The sequence below is a fragment of the Palaemon carinicauda genome, chromosome 7 (assembly GCF_036898095.1).
Source record: "Palaemon carinicauda isolate YSFRI2023 chromosome 7, ASM3689809v2, whole genome shotgun sequence".
NCBI lineage: Eukaryota > Metazoa > Arthropoda > Malacostraca > Decapoda > Palaemonidae > Palaemon > Palaemon carinicauda.
The window spans coordinates 161,519,799-161,542,258 of NC_090731.1; the positions used below are offsets into that span (position 1 = coordinate 161,519,799).

The 22,460-nt window shown below is 34.3% G+C and overlaps 1 protein-coding gene across 7 annotated transcripts in view; it reads left to right on the plus strand.

The window, feature by feature from the left end:
- Positions 1-22,460, plus strand: part of LOC137644115 (aspartyl/asparaginyl beta-hydroxylase-like) — a 104,808-nt gene that overhangs the window by 43,121 nt on the left and 39,227 nt on the right. For 2 of the 7 annotated variants that reach the window (XM_068377078.1, XM_068377082.1), the window contains exons 2-5: positions 5,862-6,065; positions 7,284-7,351; positions 8,927-10,306; positions 16,021-16,836. In XM_068377078.1, coding sequence (XP_068233179.1) covers positions 5,862-6,065; positions 7,284-7,351; positions 8,927-10,306; positions 16,021-16,836 — 2,468 coding nt within the window. The remainder of the gene's footprint in view (positions 1-5,861; positions 6,066-7,283; positions 7,352-8,926; positions 10,307-16,020; positions 16,837-22,460) is intronic. The other 5 variants (XM_068377079.1, XM_068377080.1, XM_068377081.1 and 2 more) reach the window with 5 other exon arrangements.

Sequence of the window (22,460 nt, forward strand, 5' to 3'; positions counted from 1 at the left end):
CCTTCTCAAGGCCAACAACCGCTGTTGCCAAATTCAAGGACGTCTCTCGAGTTGCTACGAGGAACGTAGGATCATGAATACCTATGAAACAACCGAAGGGATAATTTGGGAGGCTGAAATGTCAGAGAAAAGTTGGTGATGCTACTGATGATGAGGAGGAGGAGGTGGAGGACAAGCGTAACGAAGGGAGGAGGAAGTTATAGGAGGGGGGTTGGTGTTGGTTGCTGAGTAGGATAGTAGTGGTTAGTAGACACACTCCTCCGTCCAATCTGTCTCTCCCTTTCTATCAGCGCCACGCCACCACCACCAGAGCTCCAACACGGCTGACATAACTGGCCACGCCACATCTCCAAAACTGACTAGCCTGCTTGCCTTAGTCCTCCTTAGTGCCTAGCTTACTCCACGTGGCAGTTTTAGGGGTGGATGGGGGGGGGGGGATTAAGGGAGAAGGGGTCTTGTGCGAATAGCCTGAGGGGGTAGGAAGGTTGATAAGGTTCAGGAGAAGGGAGGAATCGTCGACTGAGGAAACTTTGGCGCACCCGTCGTTGCCGGCTGTTTTCACGATTTAGTTTACTCTTAATTTACCATTTTTATTATCCCCTTGAGGTTTTCAAACTTCATGACCTCCTGACATGTTTTTCCCTTGTATGCATTCTGTTTGTTATTTAAAAGATAAGTGAAGTGGTGGGTTACCTTTCACGACACATCGACATCGTTTCTGCATATTTTTCGTAGCTCTCTCTCTCTCTCTCTCTCTCTCTCTCTCTCTCTCTCTCTCTCTCTCTCTCTCTCTCTCGCTCTCATATTTATTTGGTCAAACGTGTACAAGTAAAGGATAGACTACGATGACTATGTTTCTATGTAAAATTTACAATCGTTATTACTTAGAGAGAGAGAGAGAGAGAGAGAGAGAGAGAGAGAGAGAGAGAGAGAGAGAGATTTCACTGATATTATAGTTCTTACTTATTAAAATCAATAATACTACATCTGACTTTTGAATTTAATACGTAAGATGACCGATCGAATTAGAATTTGTGCCCTAAAAGGGCCATTGGCACTACAGCTTGATTCATCTGGTAAAATACGCAGGAACTTGCCTAGCTTAAGTAAGTAATTTGTAGAAGGTCGATTCGTGATGGCTCAGCTGCAGTGAGCTAGAAAGTTCTATAAATATAGGCATTGATGACAAGCGTTTAACTTCCCTTCCAGTTGGGTTTAGGATAGAGATATTTCATTATTACCTTTCCTTAGGGTTGTTTTTCTGTTGGAGCTCTTGGCCTTATGCATCCTGCTTTTCCAACTAAAGTTGAAGCTTGGCTAGTAACAACAAGAACCTGACACCTGTTCTAGGGTTGTGGTGGAAAATATTTAAATCTTAGTGGGAAGCTTTTTTGAAGACCTTCCTTTAAACCAATTTACAGAAAAAAAACCTAATTGACATTAATGTATTTAATATCTCAAGTTATTTATTGTGTAAAATGTCTGTAATGTTACTATTGTATTTCAAATAATGTAACTTAAAAACTTTAAATATCTGCAAGAATAAAAAAAAAAATATTGTGGGAGTATTTCAAGAATTGGAACCAACCTCTCTGATTTTGAGATGGACGCGTCGATATCTAATTTATTCATTCGTAAAATAGTAAAAAAAAATACTGTAAAATGTTTTTATTTCACCTGAGACCAACCAGCTTCAATTGATGACTCATGGACTGTAATATAATTGTATTTTATTAGAATGGGATCGAAGTAGAACGTCATTAATAAGAACGATTCATGCGTGTTATGGAGTAGAGTGGGGCAAGTCTTGGAGTGAGGTTTACCTCGTCGAGGCCCTCGAGTTCAGATTTCATATATTTGTGACTAAGGAATCGTCTATTGCCCTTCTTGCCAAGCTGAACCCAAGCAGCTAAACACAACGGTTCGTACGTGCAGAATTTGTTGTCTAGGTCAAGAGAATTAGCACTAGTCCGTTTCAAGAATCGAACACTGGTGATGAGATTACCAGCTGATCAAGTAAAACCAGGTGCAAATGTCTAAATTTGCGTTCTTTTCTACTTCGTATATCAATATGTTCTTGTAATTTATTAAGAGTTTAAATACCCTAATAGAAATATTGTGCGGGTTGAGGTCCCGTTTTTAAATCCCAGTTCAAGACCGTGGGACGCTGTTGATTGTTCCTCAGTCCTCACTTCTCAAGTTGGTCGTTGTTTCCTCACTGGTCCCGCATCCTTTGGCCCCACCCCTCTTCACTTTTTATAGCTCACCCATCCGCCCACGTCTTTCTGAAGACTACATTAGATCTATCTTATCCTTTACACCCTAGCTTGGAAATATGTCTTTCTGAAATCAGGAAGTGACATTGATCATCATAATCATTGTCGAACATAAGTATAAGTTGCATGGTCTGGAAATTGGGTTGTATAACATCTCTCGGATTGTGAGACCCTAGGACATGTTATTTAACATCCTGGGCCAGACCTCTGTTTTCTTACGACTTTTATGCCTGGTTGAGTAAGTGATAATGTACCCTTCCAAACTTCTTAAGTCTTTAGGTTATTGGGTCTCTCTCTCTCTCTCTCTCTCTCTCTCTCTCTCTCTCTCTGAGTGAGAGTTTCGGTTGTGAGGAAGAGTTTCAGGACTCAAGGTTATTGTCAAACAATTAATAAGTCTCTCTCTCTCTCTCTCTCTCTCTCTCTCTCTCTCTCTCTCTCTCTCTCTCTCTCTCTCTCTCTCTCTCTCTCTAAGTTGGCATTTTGCTTGTGGTTTTACATCCTCAAAATCCGGCAAATTTTGTACCTTGAAGTATTGTAAGTACTGTACTTACAAGGGGATAATCATCGCGGCTTCAGTTTGATATTATATATATATATATATATATATATATATATATACATATATATATATATATATATATATATATATATATATATATATATATATATATATATATATATTTATATATATATATATATATATATGTATATATATATATATAGATAGATAGATAGATAGATAGATAGATAGATATACGGTGCTTTCTAGTGCACTGCTGGACAAAGGTCACAGGCATGTCTTTATTCATGTGTGGTTTTGGCCTGTTTTCATCGCGGTGGCCAGTGTTGATTGGTGATGGTGGGAGCATTGTCTGATCCCTCCCAGCAAACCAACCTAGTATCTATGCCACGGTCTAGAACAGCTTGGCTGATGATGGCATATCGCAAACCCTTTCACCCCGTTATATAATCACCTTGAAGAGCCCACCGGTAAGAAAGGATCCTATGACTCCTGTCGCGATTTGGACCGGTTGTTCCAGACCGGCTACCACCGAGGTCATTGGTCTTGTCTCAAAAGAAGAAGAAGAAGAAAAAAAAAAACTCCTCCAGCTTAGGATTGCAGTGGAAAGTGTGGGCTTTGTAATTAACTTGGCAACAACGATTCGATTTTCTCCTCGCGACTAAGACGATAATATAAATTGTAAGAATTGTAAATAAATTTATGTATTTCCTTTTAAAACATGAAGCAATGAAAGGTTGTATCTCGAGCTACTAATTTCACCGAGGATTTTTTTTTTTTTTTTTTTTTTGTGAATGCATAGATGCATGCTTTTATAATATACCAAATTCATTTGGGAAGGGTGCGGTACCACCAGTGCCCCATGTGCTCAACACTGTTGGCATCACTAAATTATAGCAGTGCACCCACATTTTGACCTTCTACTTTACCCCACTCTGTGCCCGCTTCCTTTCTTCCATGCCATTGCTCAACATCTGTCAACTTGCTTGTCAGTTGCACGCCAATTGTTGAATGGCCTTCCTAGTCTCAGCCCGAGGTCATATGGGCGTATTCCATAAATGAAATCATCATAGAATGATTAATTCAGGAATTTAATGGTTTGTAGATAATACTTAACAGCATCCTACAAAATTTATTTTTTGCAGAACGGTATCCTATGACTATTAAGGTATAGCATATATATATATATATATATATATATATATATATATATATATATATATATATATATATATATATATATATATAAATATAAAGTGTTTATATATTTACATACTGTATATATAAGTGTTAAAACCGTTTTTACACAGCTTTTCCATGAATTGGCAAAATGAGTTGGCTCCTCTGAATCACTTGCCCACTCCTTCCAAGACTTTCTGGTCCTAAGTACAGGTTTCCATCCTAGTGCTTACTTATCATCCACTCTCTATTGCCTCGAGGAAAGACCAACGTTGTTTCTTTGAGAGCCAAATTGGTAATTACTATAAGGTGTTGTAATTTGGGAGATTAGATCTGTTCTAATAGGGTAAAATGCCTTGAAGATGCAGTGCATTTTATTGTACTGTAATGAAATGGCATCACAGTCCTTCTCATATCATTCAGCACTCACTGATATATGGTCATCCTCACTGACTACAGTCGTTTTGAAAGTGACAAGTTAGCTTCCATGGCATGGAGGCATTAGCTGATTTTTGTTCCCCAGTCAAGTAACTTAGTATATTTCCTTCACCCGGGACAGGATGAGAATGGGAACCATTCTCTTATATTTCTCAAAGTAAAGTTGTTTATAAGGTTAGTAGCATTTTTGGTTTGTTGCAGAAACTTCAGCTAGGCTAGAAGCGATTTAGATTTCTGTTATCACTTTGTTTAATGTGTTTGTACAGTACAGTATAATATTGCTGTAGCCTATATGGGGTGATGGAATGGTCTCTGCGATGTTCACAATTGAAAATTATTACTGTATTTATTTGCATATGTGGTGATACCTTAACGTGGTGAAATGGTTTTATGTATCGCCATGATCAGAAAAGCTGTATGAGTCAGGGCCACCCATATTAAGATGGATTGCTGAGAGCAATCAGACTAAAGTCTTCCACCATCACCAATCTGCTGTGGCCAGTTTTGTTCTGAAAATGGCCTAACCCCAGACATGACTAAGGACATGTTCAAGGCCTTTGGCGTGCAGTGGACTAGAAACGGCTGCATTTGTTGTTGTATTACATACTCTTTCAATATTGATATTTGGTTACATTAACATCAGTTTTGATTCGCAAGTTTAGAGTATGTTTCTGCTTATGAAACCCTTATCAAGTAGTAGTTATTATCTTTCAGGTATTCCTAAGGTGAATGATGAAAAGATTTGTCGAGAAGATTGAACGTATATTGATGTAGATAGTCTATATATAGATTCATAAACTAATTAGGTAAAGGACTATTAATTGTCACCAAGTAAGATATTAAAATGCTATCAATTACAACCCAAGACAGTGACTATGTCGAAAATGTATTATTAGAGTAATTTGTTTTAAGGAAACTAATATTAAAATTATGATAAATTTAGCAAAAAAAAGGTTCATATTGCCTTTTAGGGAGCTTTTTAGTTTAATAGATGTCATATAGAATTTTATTAATATTAGGTTTTAAGTTAAATTTATTACACTAATTATATTCATTATTTTATTGAAATTAACTTTCCCAATGATTTGGCAATCAAGCCCCTGGCCCTTCTTTTGATATTTTACTTAGCTCATCTTAGCACAAAAACTACACAACATAGGACTTTATAACTTTATTATCGTATAGCTAAATATATTTCCATTCCACCGATATATAATGTTATATATTTTGTAAAATTTTCTTATTCATAAATAAGACAGAGAAGACAGTAGTAATTATTGGACGTAAAGTACGTTCAGTGTCACTCAAGGGGTTAAATGTATAGTTTTATTAATTTAGAATATAATTTTATTTTAGTTAAATTTTATTATAATTTTATTGTAAGTGAAATTACATTTATTGAAAATAAATTTACAAATATTCAAATTAATACATGAATTTTCTTTCAGATGAAGCCGAAGATGACATCTTTGATGCGAAAACCAAACCCATGGTCAACAATTCACACAAAGTCTCAAATGGAGGAGCAGGAGGGGGAGGAGGAAGCAGCAATGGAAGTAGTGGCTTGGTGGCCAAAATCATATTCCTGATACTCCTTGTGTCCTTATCAATCGTAATTGGACTCATCTTAATAGAACTACGAGGCAAGCAGGGTAGGGCATGGAGTGCTTTGGTTGCAGTGCTTAACATTTGAAATTTGCATCTATTGCTTTAGATTGGTGTAATTGGGAAGGAAATACTGAAGTGTCTTCCAGAGGTAGTCACTAGAACGATTTTATTTTGATATTGGTAGTTTTGTCATTGTAAAGTTTATGTATTATTTATTGTAGTTTGATTCCTCTTCATTACAGTCCAGTCCCGAAGTTATGTATTCAGTAGGTAAAAGAAAGAAACTTTTAATCTAATCTAATTATGCTTTATCCATACTCTAACTTAGGATTTGATCCCATGCAACCGCCAGTTACGATTGTCTAGAGTTTCATCATGTAACTGAGTTATTATAAGATATAGCAAATAGCTATGCTGTGATTTTACTGAGTTTTCAAACAGGGTTCTCAGTAATCTTGTATACAATACATAGAGAAAGATAAAAGGATAAGTTAGGACTTGTACTTCTTACTCTGAATGCAATGCTAACATGCAACATTTAGTTCACTTCTTAGTTGATTGATGCACAGTATTTGCCATGTAGACAGTACTTAGAGCCTGTAAGAGGAACTGTTGTTTATATGAGACCTATCTTGACTTAGAAATTCAAAAGAACTGATTCTCAAAATATTTTCTTTTTTAGATTGTACCTCTTATATTTAGATACTGTATATTAAAGGATGCTGAAATAGTAGTGGAAAGGTTATAGTTATTCATCTTTCCTAGGTAGTTGTCAGCAAGTAAGTGTATGTTAAATCTAACATTAGTTTAATGTTGTTTCACTAATTAACAAACCCTTGATTGCTTAAACACGTCTTAAGTACAATACTACAATACTAACCCTGTACAAGTAATTTATAAAAATTACTTGTTTTTGTTTTGAAAGGAATGTATTTTAGTTGTCACTATTGTTTTTTTAACTACTAAACAAAGTAATATGTACTGGTTTTGTTTGGTCAAAGAATGGTGTGGATCTCATGTCCATTGCATTAATTTTGTTATAGAGAAAGAGAGCATTCTGATTGGTAAGTAGTTCCTTGTAAATGGTATTAAGTAATAAAGTTGGATGCCAGCTCTGTAAGAGTTGAGTTTAACTCATTGGACTGGTTAATCTTCACCTTTTAATAATAAATAAAGTTTGAAAATATCATTTTTACCTTGATGCATTGATATTTTATATTTAGAAATTGTGTAGATGATAATAGTAATTCTTCTTTTCATAGCTGGAATGGAAATGGCATCAGTGGTTCCCAAGGCTGAAGAACAAGCAGCACCAGAAATTCCCACTCCGGTAATTTCAAGTTCTTTTTTAATTCTACTTCGCTTAAACCGTACTGGTAGGGATGGCATGGTGTTTGATCAATGGAAGGGAGAAGTATCTAAGTCTCCATCACTGGAAGTATTCTTCACCAGTAGTAATCCAAGTACCCACCACATTATAAATGCCATTATTGCCTCCACTACCTTTCAATATAGAAGTATAGGTGTTACATCACTAAGTGGGTTGACAATACAAATTTTTTACCCAATTACATATCCTGTTATTTATTAAGACAGCTGCCTATGTATGTTACAAACACAAAGAATATTCAAAACCATTGTTATTTCATGGAAACAAAGCATTGCTTCAAATTGAGTTCCATCCCCTCTTCCCTCCAATTGGGTACCAAATGCATCTACTCTTTAGTGAAGCATCAAACTGAAGATATGTAGGGCTTTTTTATCGGTAGGTCTTTCATCATTTAGGATACATGAATGTTTCAAGTGTTTGCTGTCTATTTGGCCACTAACTAATTGGAGGGTCGTGCTATCAAAAACACTGGTTTATATGTATAGAAAGTAATAATTCATGCATTTGTTTATTGTGCATTAACTGTTTGATAAATTTTAAATTCCATTTTAGTTTTTTCCTTATACACTAGTGTATTTTACAGGAGGAGAAGGTATTTTGGATTTTCTTCTTCAACTCATTTTTAGGCTTAGAGTAACAGTTGTATCAAGTATTGTGTATATATATATATATATATATATATATATATATATATATATATATATATATATCTCATATTCATAATTTGTATGTTTGTCATTTAACCCTTTTACCCCCAATGGGCATTCTGTTACGTTTCACAAAACTCATCCCTTTACCCCCATGGATGTACTGGTACATCCTTGCAAAAAAATTGTTATTTACATTTTTTTTTCATATTTTTTATAACATTATGAGAAACTTCAGGCATTTTTCAAAAGAATGAGACCAACCTGACCTCTCTATGATGAAAATTAAGGCTGTTAGAGCAATTTAAAAAATATATACAGTATTGCAAAATGTGCTTAAAAAGAAGAAAAAAAATGCCTGGGGGTTAAGGGGTGGAAAGTTTCAAATAACCTGGGGATAAAAGGGTTAAGTACAGGATAATTAGTGATCATTTGTAAGATAAAATTTTTATGGGATGCATGAAATATGTTGAAGAAGATTATTGATCAATCGTAAGATTGAGTTTTTATGGGATGCATGAAATACTGTATGTTAAACTTCAAGATGGATCCATTACCTATGGACAATTGCATAGTATATTCATCTTTCAGGTGTATCTTTTTCACTTCCTTATTAATATATAATCAGAGTTAATATATAGCCAGTTTATGAATGCTTGTTAACTCAAGATCTTGTATCATCTAAGGTTTTATGAATTATTAAAGTAAAGTTTGATAAATGTTTTCATTAGAATTTTAAAATTTCAAAGAAGGAATTACCTTGTTGTTTACAGTGTGATTACAGTAGTTGCTTCTAATTTATCACTAATAAAGTGAAAAGCACCATAACTTGCTATTCATATTTGTTAACACAACTATTCATTTTCAGAGTTTACATGTTGAAGAACCTGGTCCAGAGGCCCCATCAGTGTCAGAACCTGAAATAGAAGACGAATTTGAACCATTCGAAGCAACACCACCTCTTGAAGAATATGTTTCAGTGGTAGAGAAGGAAGAAGAACCAGTTGAGGAAGAAGTGGTTGAGGTTGTAGAAGACATTCCAGTGGAAGTTGTGGAGGAAATAGTTGAGGAAGCAGCTGCTCTTCCCTTAGAAGGTATTGAAATTCATGAGGAATCAGAGGAACCTATTCCAGCTGAATCAGAAGAGGAAGCCATTCCTGTAGAGGAGGAAGCTGAAGAACTTGCACCTGTTGAAGAGGTTGTAGAAGCAGCTGTTTCAGAGGAAGTGGAATCCCCAGCAGCTGTAGAGGAAGTGGAAGAGGAGGCTACTCCAGAGGAAGTGGAAGAACCGGCTGCTGCCGAGGAAGAAGAGGAATTGGAAGAGCCCACTGTGGATTTAGATGTAGAGGAACTAGCAGCTGCAGAAGAGGTAGTACAAGCGGTAGTAGAAGAACCAGCCGTCATTGAAGAGGTAGTGGAAGTTCCAGCTATTGTTGAGGAAGTGGAAGAGCCAGCTGCTGTTGAGGAATTGGAAGAGCCAGCTGTTGTTGAGGAAGTAGAAGAGCCAGCTGTTGTTGAGGAAGTGGAAGAGCCAGCTGTTGTCGAGGAAGTGGAAGAGCTAGCTGTTGTTGAGGAAGTGGAAGAGCCCGCAGTTGTTGAGGAAGTGGAAGAGCCAGCTGTTGTCGAAGAAGTAGAAGAGCCAGCTGTTGTTGAAGTGGAGGAGCCAGCTGTTGTCGAGGAAGTGGAAGAGCCAGCTGTAGTTGAAGTGGAAGAGTCAGCACCTGTAGTAGAGGCAGAAGAAGAAGTAGAAGTAGCTCCTGTAGAGGCAGTACCAGTTCCTCCAGTTGAGGAAGAACCTGTTCAGGTTGTAGAAGAGCCAGTAATTGTTGAGAAAGTAGAGGAGGTTGAAGCTCCCATAGAGGTTGAAGAAAAGGAAGACGATGATGATGACGACGATGATGATGAAGAGGAAGAGGAAGAAGACCCAGAAGATGATGAAGATAAGGATGATGATGAAGTAGATGAACCAAAAATAGTTTTACCACCTCCAGAAGAAGAAGATGATGAAGATTGGTCTCAGTATGGAAAGGATGGCGGAATCGAGGATCTAACACAGGCTTACTTGCGTGTTGAATCTTTAGCCGAGGAAGTCCTGAGACTTGACCCAGAAAACTCCATGGTCAATCATATTGCTCCCCATTTATCAGGGGTGCTGAGAGCTATGGAAGAGGGACGTACAGAAGGCATCCTTGACACACTGAACCACATACAAGTTATATTGGAAGATGTTAAAAAGCGTATGGAAGATGTAAGTATAGATTGAACTTTTAGATTATGAAGAGTGGGTTTGATAGAGATTTTAATATACTGCATGAAATTTTTTTTATTTTATAGGTTTGACTTATGCACAATTACTGATTTACAACATAGAATGTATCCTTTAGTTATGTAGAGTCATTTTTGATTTTAGTGTAATGAAAGTAGAGATAGGACTTCATATGTTCTGGGAGGACAGGTGTTTAATACAGTACTGGTACTTTATGATTTTTTTAATGTATTTATTTACATACTGAAGTTTACATGAACTTGAAGATTTATATTTTGGTGATTGCTCAACAAATAGTAGTTATTAATTTTATCATAACAAAACTTGACTGATTGTATTTAACCCTTTATATTTGTCTTGGATATACTGTATAACTAATCTGTGCTTGTTTGCTTGGCAGATAATCTTGCTTTAAAATAACTAGCAAAAATACACTTAATATAGTGAAAACTGATATAGCAAAAGCAAGTAGGTCATTAATTTGGCTGTGTACTATGAATTTAGTAACCAATTTACTTCTTTCAGTAGCGGCTAAAACGTAAACTTAGTTGCGTAGCAGGTTTAGAAAACAACTTTGTTTGATTGTATAATTGTAAAACTAGGGTGCCACATCATTTGCTATATATTCTGGGTTGCATATAAAATCAGCTTCAAGAATCTTTTTTTATCTAGAATAAGTATTATTGTTTACTGATTGGTATTTTAATTGGAAATGTTTACAAGATAATTTTCAACTTTTTTCCTATAGAATTAAGTACTAAATCAGGAGTTAAACTCATATGAATATTTTGATTCTACTATGAGTATTTCAACTTTTTAGATTTTATCCTAAGAACAGTATACAGTATGTAATTGTATGGAAATGAAAATTTCCTGATTTGATAGGGGTGATACATAGGTGGTCAGCTTTTGGTGAAAGAATTTAGGATTTTCAAGAAGTAAGATGTTAATTTTCCTTGTAATTGTGACTTATCAAATAGTTTCAAAATGTGGTCTATTTTCCTAAAGTTATGACAAACTTATTGAAGTACCTGAATTAGGGTGCTAAATGTCAGTACATGCTGTAATTATCAGCAAAATTCAATGTCTATACTTCTAAAATTTATGACAAACTTAGGTACTGTACTTAAATTAGGTGCTTAATGACAGTTCAGTAAGGGTCAGCAACATGAAAAATACATAAATTCATATGTTAATTAATTTGAATAGCCCTCATTAGTTGTCCTTTATATCCAGACATTATTTCCTTATAAAAAATTATAATTCTATAGGGCCATTGTCTGGCCCTCTTTGGATCTAACTTGAGAGTGGAGGGTGGAGGGGAGCCTGGGCACTGATCATCTGTATATTTGGTCAGTCTAATATATTGCGCTACATGAAAGACTTGCTTCTTATCTGCCCAACATAGGAATTTTTACGCACTGTACAGTATAGTATTTTTATACCTTAAAGTACAGTATACAAATCTAAGTTGTATGTCTTATAATGCTTGAGTAAACTAAAATAGTTTGAGTTAGACATGAAGGAGGAAATTTAATGCATAAAGAGTAGAGTGCAAAAAGAAAATATAAGGACAGTTCAGCAGAGAACATAGTACATTGCACCAGCAAAGGAAATTGATTTTAAACGTAGCAAAAAGTTAGCAAATTGTATAAAATAAATCTGATATTGCTATAAATGTCTAATAGGCTAAGTACCTGAAGCATAATAGCATAGTTGCTGTTCTTTTGGAACATAGCAAACTGTACGTGACATGAAAGTTTCATTCTGTACCCTCTTCACACTGATTACTGGTGGTCATCATTCTTTTTAACTAATTAACCAACTGCATCACGGAGGTCAATGAGTAACTAAACACGTCTCTGCTTAATTCTTATCAAAAGTATTTAAACTGAACAAAAAAGACAAAACGTCCTTAGTTTGAGAGCTTGGATTTTAAATATGCAGTGCTAGATTATTAAAATTTTCTTTCAATTGAATTGAATTTAATGTGCATGGGCGTTGGTAGACATGAATGAGGGGCATTTTCAAAGCACTTTACAGCATTGGGTTTGTTGTGAAATAAATATAATATAATCAATTTTGTACGCTAGTTTATTTTAAAAATTGGGGATTTAGATATAAATAGTTTTCTTGTTTTTATGGAGAAGTTAAATATTTTCAACAATGTATAGTAAAATATTATGGAAGTGTTACAATATAGCATAATGTCCAATATATATAGTGTAATATCAGTCATAGACTTATATGGTGAGAGTTCTATTTGCAGTGTGATAAGATTTTGCGAAATATTTTTTAATCGTCTCTAGCCTTACCATGGAAGTGTGCACAGTTATATTTATAACTTGAAAATTAATTACTTTAGTGTAATAATTTTCTGTATATATTTGGCTAACTTTATACATAATTCATTGCAATGGATTTGAAAGAATTTCTATTTCTATTATCTTATATTGATTGGGGGTTTTGGTGTGAAAGATTCTTATAAACTTTTAGTCCTTTTTTTGAGGGGTATTAAGTAATGGACTTGAATAGATATCACTGGATCCCAAAGGTGCACAGATGTATTTAAAGAATGTTATATTAAGTATGATAATTTGCTGGCTCATTACTGTACTGTATTAATTTTCATGTTAGAATTTTTGGTGGCAAGAATTAAATTTTGGGTTTAAACTTATTTCTATGTACTTGTAGTTGTATCATAAGTATTTATTTATACAAATATATATCCTGCTTACTAACCCATTGAGCATGCATGTGAGAGATTAAAGATTTACAGATGCCCTATCATGATTCCATGATTCTTAGGTAAGCTACTACTAGTCTTTTGGGTAGTTTTGATTTTTTTTATCTATGTATATTTTTAAATGCCTTGGTTTCTTGTATGGGTGTTTTAATGTGAATCTTTTGTTTTGTTTACTTTTACTTCATGCTTTTTACATTAATCTTGGTTAATTTTCCTTTCGAGCTTCCTAACACCTTTCATCTGGTATTACACAATTTAAAAGTGTCATAGGATCACAGTACTAGAGGGTATTCAGCTATGTACTGTACAGTACTTTCATAGTTTAAGAGAATTTATGCTGTCTATTGTAAATATTACATAAATTACATTGAATTAGAGGTTTTAAAGAAATTAAAGTGCACTTCATGCAAGTATTTAAACCTGTTGACATAATGTCTGCAATTTGTCAAACTTCATAATTTTTTTTACTTAAGCCTCCCTATTTAACATTAAGTTTATACTGGCATCTAATAATGTGTGTGATCATATGCCTCTTACCAGGAAAAGGATTTTTTTTTTTGTGTGTGTGAGTGTGTGTTTTAAAGGTATATCACTTTTGTCTTTAGCCCTGTACCATACAACAGGAAAATGCTTAATACAGTAACTTTTCTCCATTCTTTCTAATTATTACAGTATTAAGAAAAATTATTGCCTCACTTGATCTTATCCTACAAATTAACTTTTACTTTTTTTTCTACAAAAATTAGCTTAGAAAAAGGAGAAACATGAAATTAGTTGTACAGTATTGTACTTGGCTATTGATTTGCATTGTGGGTCCTATTATTTATTTATATAGTTTTTTTTTTCTTTTTCACACTAATCAGCTTGCTTTGTGTGCCATACTAACAAAATGTGCCTGCCATTCTGCTGTTGGGTTTTGAAATGGGTTGGTCGCTGCTCGCAAATTACTTAGGTATCAGGTTAAATTTTTTTCATTACTGTAATTTATTGTAGAGATTTTTCATTTTGATTTTGTGAAAAAGGTTCATTTGTATTGATACAAAGTAGTTAAATGCTTATCATTTCTATGAACCTCCCCTGGGGTTCACATTGCTTCTTTCAAAGTGCGGGTAATATCGTCGTTTATCTCCAAATCTATAAACTTCCCCAATTTTTTTCCTTTCCAATAAATTTAGTCCTCTACTATGCTAATGATACAATTTAGTGGCTAATAGAAATAACAATGGCTTGGGCCCACCTCTCCATCTTATGTCTTTAATTCTTTGCGTTGTTCTTGTTGTGACTGGTACTGCCATTTACTCCATATTGTTTAGTTATGTAGGACTTTGTGCTTTTAGAGATGTCTTTTCCAGTATTTATTAAAGGTAGTAGGTTGACCAGGGCACCAACCCCTCATTGACATACTACCGCTAGAGGGTTATGGGGTCCTTTGACTGGCCAGACAGTATTTCACTGGATCATTCTCTTTGGTTACATTTCATTTTCCTTCGTCTACACATAAATCGAATAGTCTGGCCTATTCTTTACATATTCTCCTCTGTCCTTATACACCTGCAAACATTTATGAGTTTACCAAACAATTCTTTTCACCAAAGGGGTTGACTAATGCAATGCAATTGTTCAGTGGCCACTTTCCTCTTGGTAGGGTAAGCAGCTTTCTAGAAGGACACTCCAAAATCAAACCATTGTTCTTTAGTCTAGGGTAGTTCCATAGCCTCTGTACCATGGTCTTCCACTGTCTTAGGTTAGAGTTCTCTTGCTTGAGGGTACACTCAAGTACACTATTCTATCTTATTCCTCTTTTTATCTTGTTTTGTGTAAAGTTTTTATTGTATATATAGGAAATATTTAATTTAATGCTGTTACTATTCTTATATTTTATTTTTCCTTGTTTCCTTTCCTCACTGGGCTATTTTTCCCTGTTGGAGCCCCTGGGCTTAAGCATCCTGGTTTTCCAACTAGGGTTGTAAATTAGCAAGTAATAATGATAATGATAATAATAATAATTACTGTGTAGATTCTTTAATGCTTCCTTCCTCTTCATCGACCAGTGACATCAAGAGGTTGTGGAATAGTTTCAACTTTGAGACTGAAAGACAAAAGATTGTACAGTTAGCCCTAGCCATTGTTATTTCCATTAGCAGCTAGATCCTCTTACTACTATACTAGAGGCCTAAGTCTATTACTGTAAAAGGAAAAAAAAAATTTTTTTTTGGGGGGGTATAAAAGTCTATATCAAACAAGCTTTGAGAGAGAAGCAATATGAACATAAGGCGAGTATAGTAATAAAAATATTTATTATCAGAATTCCATTACATTAATAATGTCTTGCTTTTTTTGTCGCTCTTTTGTCCTTCATAATTGGCAAAATGTACACAATTATTTATTACAGTCTCTCTCTCATATCTTTATTTTATATTAACAAAATAGTAAGTTAAAGAACAATGTTGTTTAGTAATGTATTGACATTCTGATTCATAGTATGAATATTGTTTGACTTTACCTTATATGGTTGCTTATGTCGTAAGGTTAACTTGGGAAAAATTGCTGTGTTGATTAAATGCCATTTCCTTTATCAATTCTTGTATTTTTTTTTTATATTAAGTAGTGAAGACACCCAGTGAATTCTTAACTTATAAAACTTAAAGTTCAAACACATTCTCTTTATTGTATAATGAATATCTGATTCTTCAAGTTTTTCTCCTGTCTTAAGAACATGATTAAAACTAACTATATTAAACATCATAGACATCAATGAGTTTTAATATGAATGGCTTTGAATTTAATTGTATTTGAAAACTGTAACATGCTTAGTTAAATGCACTGAGATTTATAAAAAGAAATTATGGTTTTGTTGCACTTTTTAATTGCTATTATATTGCTGCTTAATAGTATTTTTTGTCATTTTGCATGTTTTCTTAGTTTTCTTTGCAATTTGCTTTTTATTTAGTCTCAGGATGCTCCTGAACCTGCTGCACCTGAGGCTCAAATAGATGAGGCTATGCCTTCTGTAGAAGCAGAATTAGAAGCTGCTTCTGTAGAGGCAGAATTAGAAGCTGCTTCTGAACCTATTGTAGAGGCTCCTGTAGAGACAGTGGAGTCAGTAGAAGAGGCTCAGCATGAGCCAATAGTAGAAACTAGTCCTGAACCTGTAGTAGAGGTCGAAGCTAGTCCTGAACCTGTAGTAGAGGTCATATCGGAGTCAGTAGAAGAGGTTGAGTCAGGTTCAGTAGTAGAGGCCATCCCTGAGCCATTAGTAGAGGTTGCTGCTGAAGTTGAGGCTCTTGAGCCAGAAGCTGAAGTCATTTCAATTTCTGAGGCAGTAGAAGCTGGAGAACCTCTAGTAGAAGCAGAGGTTCCCATTGATATTTCTCAAGGTGCGTCAGAATCTATTAATGAAGAGCACCCCATCCCTGTGCAGGAAGAGAAGGACGTTCCTGAGGAAGTATTGGCTAATATTGAGGAGCAGATAATTCCTCATGAAGAAGCAGCTGCTGTGGAGGAGATGGATATCCCAATTCCCCCTATCACTGAAAGTGATACTGACTCTTCCCCTGAAGCGGAGGAGAAGAAAGAAGGGGAGGAGCCAGTACCTGTAGAAGAAGTAATCCCTGATCCCATCCACATTCAACCTCTACAGGGAGATGGAGCTCCTATTGACGGGACTGCGGATGCTAAAAGTATGTATGGAAAAGCAGATATAACCAGCGACGTAGATTATGATATTCGTGAAGAATTAGATGCTGCAGAAAAACTTATATCAGAGGTTAGTAGAAAGAAGTCTGTTATGAGCTATGGGTATTTGGAAAACTACGTTTTTCTCAATTGGGTAAATATGTAATGTCGTTTGTAGGGAAGGATATGTTTAAAGTGATTAATTTATTCAATTAATTTTTCACTGTTGATTGCGTAGCACCATAATAAAGTCGTCATTACTTGAATAAAAAAAAGTACCGAGAGTTCTTGGAAGTGAAATTAGTTTATGGGATGTTTTGTGCCAATATTTTTTTGGTTAACTTCTCAATTCAAAGGGTTAAGCAGAGTATTTACATATAAACTTATAGGAAGCCATTTAAATTGCAAGATATAAATTATAGTACCTTAGTAATGGTCATTCCATTAATGGCATGAGTATGCAATTCCTGAAATATACATAAATGTTAATTATGACTAGTATCTAAAGCAAGCTGCATTTTACTGGAAAGCACTTTAAACTATAGTGATTGCTACTGTAGCCTTCTAAATTTTTTTAGCTCTATTAGGTTTTAGAATCCTTTTTCAATATTTCAAATATCTTTAAAAAACAGTCTGGAGTCCTATATTGCAAACAGTTTTTGAGATGATTCCCATTAAACCTAGACCTATTGAGGCTAGAATTTTAATTATATGTTTCAAGTACAGAACAGTATTTTGCTGACTTATCTCATTCCTTCACGGGCGTCCCACCTCCATCAGAACATGGAAGTAGCAAAATTAACATCGGGGAAAGTTCATAGAAAATGGAATTTTTCTTTTCTATACTCACCCTCCCCCACACTGACTTGTGATGTCAAGGAATAGAGAATACTTTTGACTTTGAAACCGAAGAATTGGAAACTTAGCTTTTTACTTACTTTTACCACTAGACTGCACTTTTTTTTTTTTAAATTGGGGACTTAACATCAAAAAGCCTAGTTTCTGGAGAAGCAATAAGAATGTCAAGGGGGGGGTGAATGAAAATAAAATACTGAAGTTTTTTCAATTAAGCACCAGAATTGCAAAGGCAAATTTATGTATTTTTTTTTATCTAGCACTAGAAGAGCCAAGGCAAAAATTGGCAAAAGTTATATTGTATTAACATATTTAATGTTATATTCTCCATTCCTTTTTTTATTTTTAGGTTTGATTATTGGGTTTTTTAGTGATAATGAAGTTATTTAAAGGTACTTTCTTCTGATTGCATGAAGTGATAATGATTAGTATCTTTGGAATTGATAGTTTTTTTTTTTATATAGCACTTAAAATTTTATAGTCTAGAAGTTTCATTTCCTTAGTAGTATGATGGGTAAAATGAGATCTTAGACAAGTGTTGATAATGTAAGTGTAAATGATTTTGCAACCAATTGCTTTTAATAGCTTAATTTCTTGCCTTTAACAGATTCAAATCATTAATTTATTTGTCACAAGAAGATCATACTTGAGAAAACTTTAATCAGTGGTAGTGTATGTTGTAACTTTATTTATGCTTTCATAATCTTTCGCTAAGAATTGCTTAATTCTTCATAATGTTAGTGTCAAGTCTGATAGTACTTTAACATTTATTAATTTCTGTTCCATACATTTCTTACATATTTCTTATCCTTAAATGTTTTGCCTTGAAAAATGTTGGCTTTAACCAAACATTAATTTTAATAATGGATTAAATGAGTTTTTCAATCAGAATGTTATTGCCTGAATACAGTTTGATTTAACAAATTTTATTATAGCAATTTGTTTGGTTTCATGTTTGGGGTTGCTAATTACTGTATAAGAACCCCAATAACAATTGGATTAGTCTTGTGCTATTCAGTGTTTGTTTTCAGCAGTCCTGTAAATATGTGTACTGGTATCCAGTCCATATAAAATTTTGTGAGATTGTAATTATTGTATGTTTATACAAGTTTTATTTTTGTACTGCCAAGCTTTTGATTTTTTTTTCTGAGAAGTAATGCGTTTGGGTAAACTTCTGGTAATTTTGTCACCAAAGTTTTTGTCAAACTTTATCTATTAAGTTGAAGATTTCTAGTCTCCTTTTTACAGAACATTACAGACAGCCATGCAGTGTCCATTCACTCGCATATGCATATCTTTCCATGCTGAACTTTTCATTCATTTCTTTTCCTCTCCTCATTCAACGGTTGTAACTTCTTTAACTGTATATCTTGTTTCATTTTCAATTCTTTTACTGGAGTAATCCCTTCTCGTAAGATGTATGGGAGTTTAACACTGTTGGTCAATGGTCTTGTTAAAATACTTTATAATACTGAAATTAGAAAAAAAAAAAGAAAAAAAAAAAGGAGACCATTCATAGATATTTCATGTTTCCCATGGACTCTTATTCTTTTCTAATGCCATTATTTATGATGAAGGCATTTCAATATTTGTGTATCTATGCAAATAGATTTTCATAATCCCACCTTTAAATTGCATACTTTATACCATGCTGGTTGCACAAGGATCTTGAAACTACTTCCTGGGATGGGCTGTCTAGGAATTTAATATTCCTAATTAGGGGACCTGTAAGTGCTAAATTATGGGTCATTACAATATGAAATTTGATGCCAGTCATTTTTATTCTGGGCCATGCACAATGAGGACCTAATTCTTGCTTCCCTTCTGTGCCTGTTGTTATCTGCTTCATTTATATTGTGGTTGGTTCTTGGTCTCACAGTGGGTCTTAAGTCAATAAATAGATTGTCAGCAAATTCTAAAGCAGTTGGCATGATGAAGGGTATGTATGTTGGGCCTGCCTGAAGTGAGAAGCGTTTGTTTATCCTCTCTTTCATACATCTCCTCCTTTTGGGTTTCATATGAAGCAATATTGGCAAGAGATTGTGGAGCCATCCACATTGTGGGATCCTTTCAGATTCAGTTTCCTTGAGGTTGTTATTTCAGTGAGAATTGAGTTTCTTCTTTTCATTCTTAGTCCTTATTACCATCACATTAAATAACAAGCATTCAAATAAAAGGTAATGCAGATTGTTTATCTCCTTTCATAGACGTGTCCTTTTTTATATAATTTATGGTCTATAGTTTAAGGTTTAGAGATGTAGAAGCTGAGGTAGATAATGCTGATGAAAGTTTTTTAGGGAAAGTTCATGAGTAAGATTTAGCCTCTAGTCTATATCCAAAATACATGACATTGGTGTAATTACTAATAAGATGTCAACCTATTTCTTACTGTTAGATTTGCATATGCTTTCTTTAGTCAATTAAAACTGGTTTTATAGACTTTATATAGTTTGCCATAAATGCAGCAATAAGAGGAATTATTTTTGTTTATTGAACCTATGCATATTAATTTCTTCAAGGTCCTAATGGTAATTCTTTACCACCCTGTACATTGTAGATAAATAAGTCTCAGCTTTAGAAATACAAAACTGTAATTAAGACCCTTGGGAACAAAGTCGGTTATAGTTTCCTTAATTGAATCTAAATTGTGCTGACTTTTATATTATTAGGACCCCAGGCCTAGTTGTTTCTTCTGAAATCCTTATACTGTACTGTACCAGTATTTACCTATGGTTAAGACGAGTGAAAGTGTGTATTATTAAAAAGATTAGATTTTTAAGATTTTAGAAGTGATGCAGTATTACAGAATTACTGTCCTGAGAATTTCCTCCTCCAAAGTAGTTAATACGCTGTCCAAGTTTTACATTAACTTGCTTTATGATGAATTCTTAACACTGCAAACTCCCTAATTTACTATATTAAAATTTGATATACCAACAATGAATAATGTTTCCCTTTTCCAGTAATTAGCATCAGTCATTGACCTTAAATCAAATCAAAAAGTGATTTGTTGCCTATACTGTTTTTCTTTGAGAGTTCATTTCTATTATCTCTGTGACTTGGTTCCATAATATGCTGTTGAAGGCAACCTTGGATAGCTCATGTTCTATTTTAACTTTGATACAAGTCAAAAGGTTTCCATTTGCTAATTTTGATTCCTTGATATGCTCGGTGTTCTATTACCACCCAATTATCATTTTGTGTTGAACAGTTTTCATGACTGTTAAATTATAGCTTGTAGTTTCAGGATCATACATATGGTAATTTTGAATTGAAAAATGCATTTTTAGAGGGTATATTTAGTTTTGAGAAGGAAACGGAATAACCTGAAGATGTGAATCAAATCAAATATTCTTTTTTTTTTTATGTGTGAAAATTCCATAGATTCCATAGATGATTGAAAAACTATTATGAAGTGTAAACATCTGAGTTCAATTGATCAGCATTATGGAACTTAGAATGTAGATATGCTTAAAATATATGGTACTGTATATACAATACTGTTTGGATTATTTCTTTATACAGTATTTACTTTTTCTTTCTAGGGTCCCTAAATTCCTTCATCCTTCCAGTTAAATATCCTTCCATCCTTTTTATTTCCTGAATAATTTCTTCTGCTTTTTATTTTTCAATGGGGACGTTTGTTTTTTAACAATTTTTCTTTTTTATCTTGTCCTTTATTACATTTCTTTCAAACTGAAATTTTTAGATTAGATTCGACTTAGCCAATAAACCTTGTCAATCATATCCAGTCTTGTAGCTTGTAAATATCTTATGGTGGTAATTTTGGTGAATATCATGGTTTATAAATATTCATGAATGGTGCTTTTTTGTTGATTATTTGAGCTGAAAAAAGGTTATTTTTTCTTTAATTTTAATCATTTGACGGTGCTTATATTTTGTTTGTGGTGTAAGCAGGTGCTTTTTATTTTCTATTATGCATAAGGAGTTATTGTTGTTTTTTTATGTTTTTATTTTGTTTCATTTTAAATAGAAAGGTTTAGTATAAATTTTTTTCATTTTAGAATTCAGGTTTTTACTATGAATGTGCCAATACAAGTATCAATTTGTTTTAATACATTTTCTTCAAATCTAATATTTTCTTGTCATCAAAAGTTTTCTAGATTCATTTATCATTTGAGGATACAGTACCTTTTAAGACGTACAAGGTTTCAGGCATAGTCATTACCACCCTGAATTCTCAGGTAGAAATTTAGCATTACTTTGGCCACAAACATGGAATCTGGATCTCATAAGAGCCAGGGTAGTATTGCTGGGAAGTTTAGTTCAGGCAAGTGATCAGAATTGACAGAGAATGCTTAGAATCAAACAGACCATAATATGGTGTTTCATACGCAAAGAAGTTTGTTGTGCAAGGAGAGATTTGAAATAGCTTATACCAGTGCTTAGAATTAATTTTTACAATGTTTGCTAATCCATGGGCTCAGCACACAATGGAGAGTTATATCCTCCCAGGGGAGGTTTGCTGCTGAGAATGGTGAAAGTATTGCTAAATCATAGATGTAGTAGGATCGACTGTAGTTTGTTTATGCAGGGTTACACATAGGTCACATTAGAGATCTTCCATAAATCATATATAATGTTTTACATTTCTGTTGCCTGCTGAATCTCTCTCTCTCTCTCTCTCTCTCTCTCTCTCTCTCTCTCTCTCTCTCTCTCTCTCTCTCTCATTGCATGCAACAGCCTTGCAATAATCTCTCTCTCTCTCTCTCTCTCTCTCTCTCTCTCTCTCTCTCTCTCTCTCTCTCTCTCTCTCTCTCTCTCTCATTGCATGCAACAGCCTTGCAATAATCTCTCTCTCTCTCTCTCTCTCTCTCTCTCTCTCTCTCTCTCTCTCTC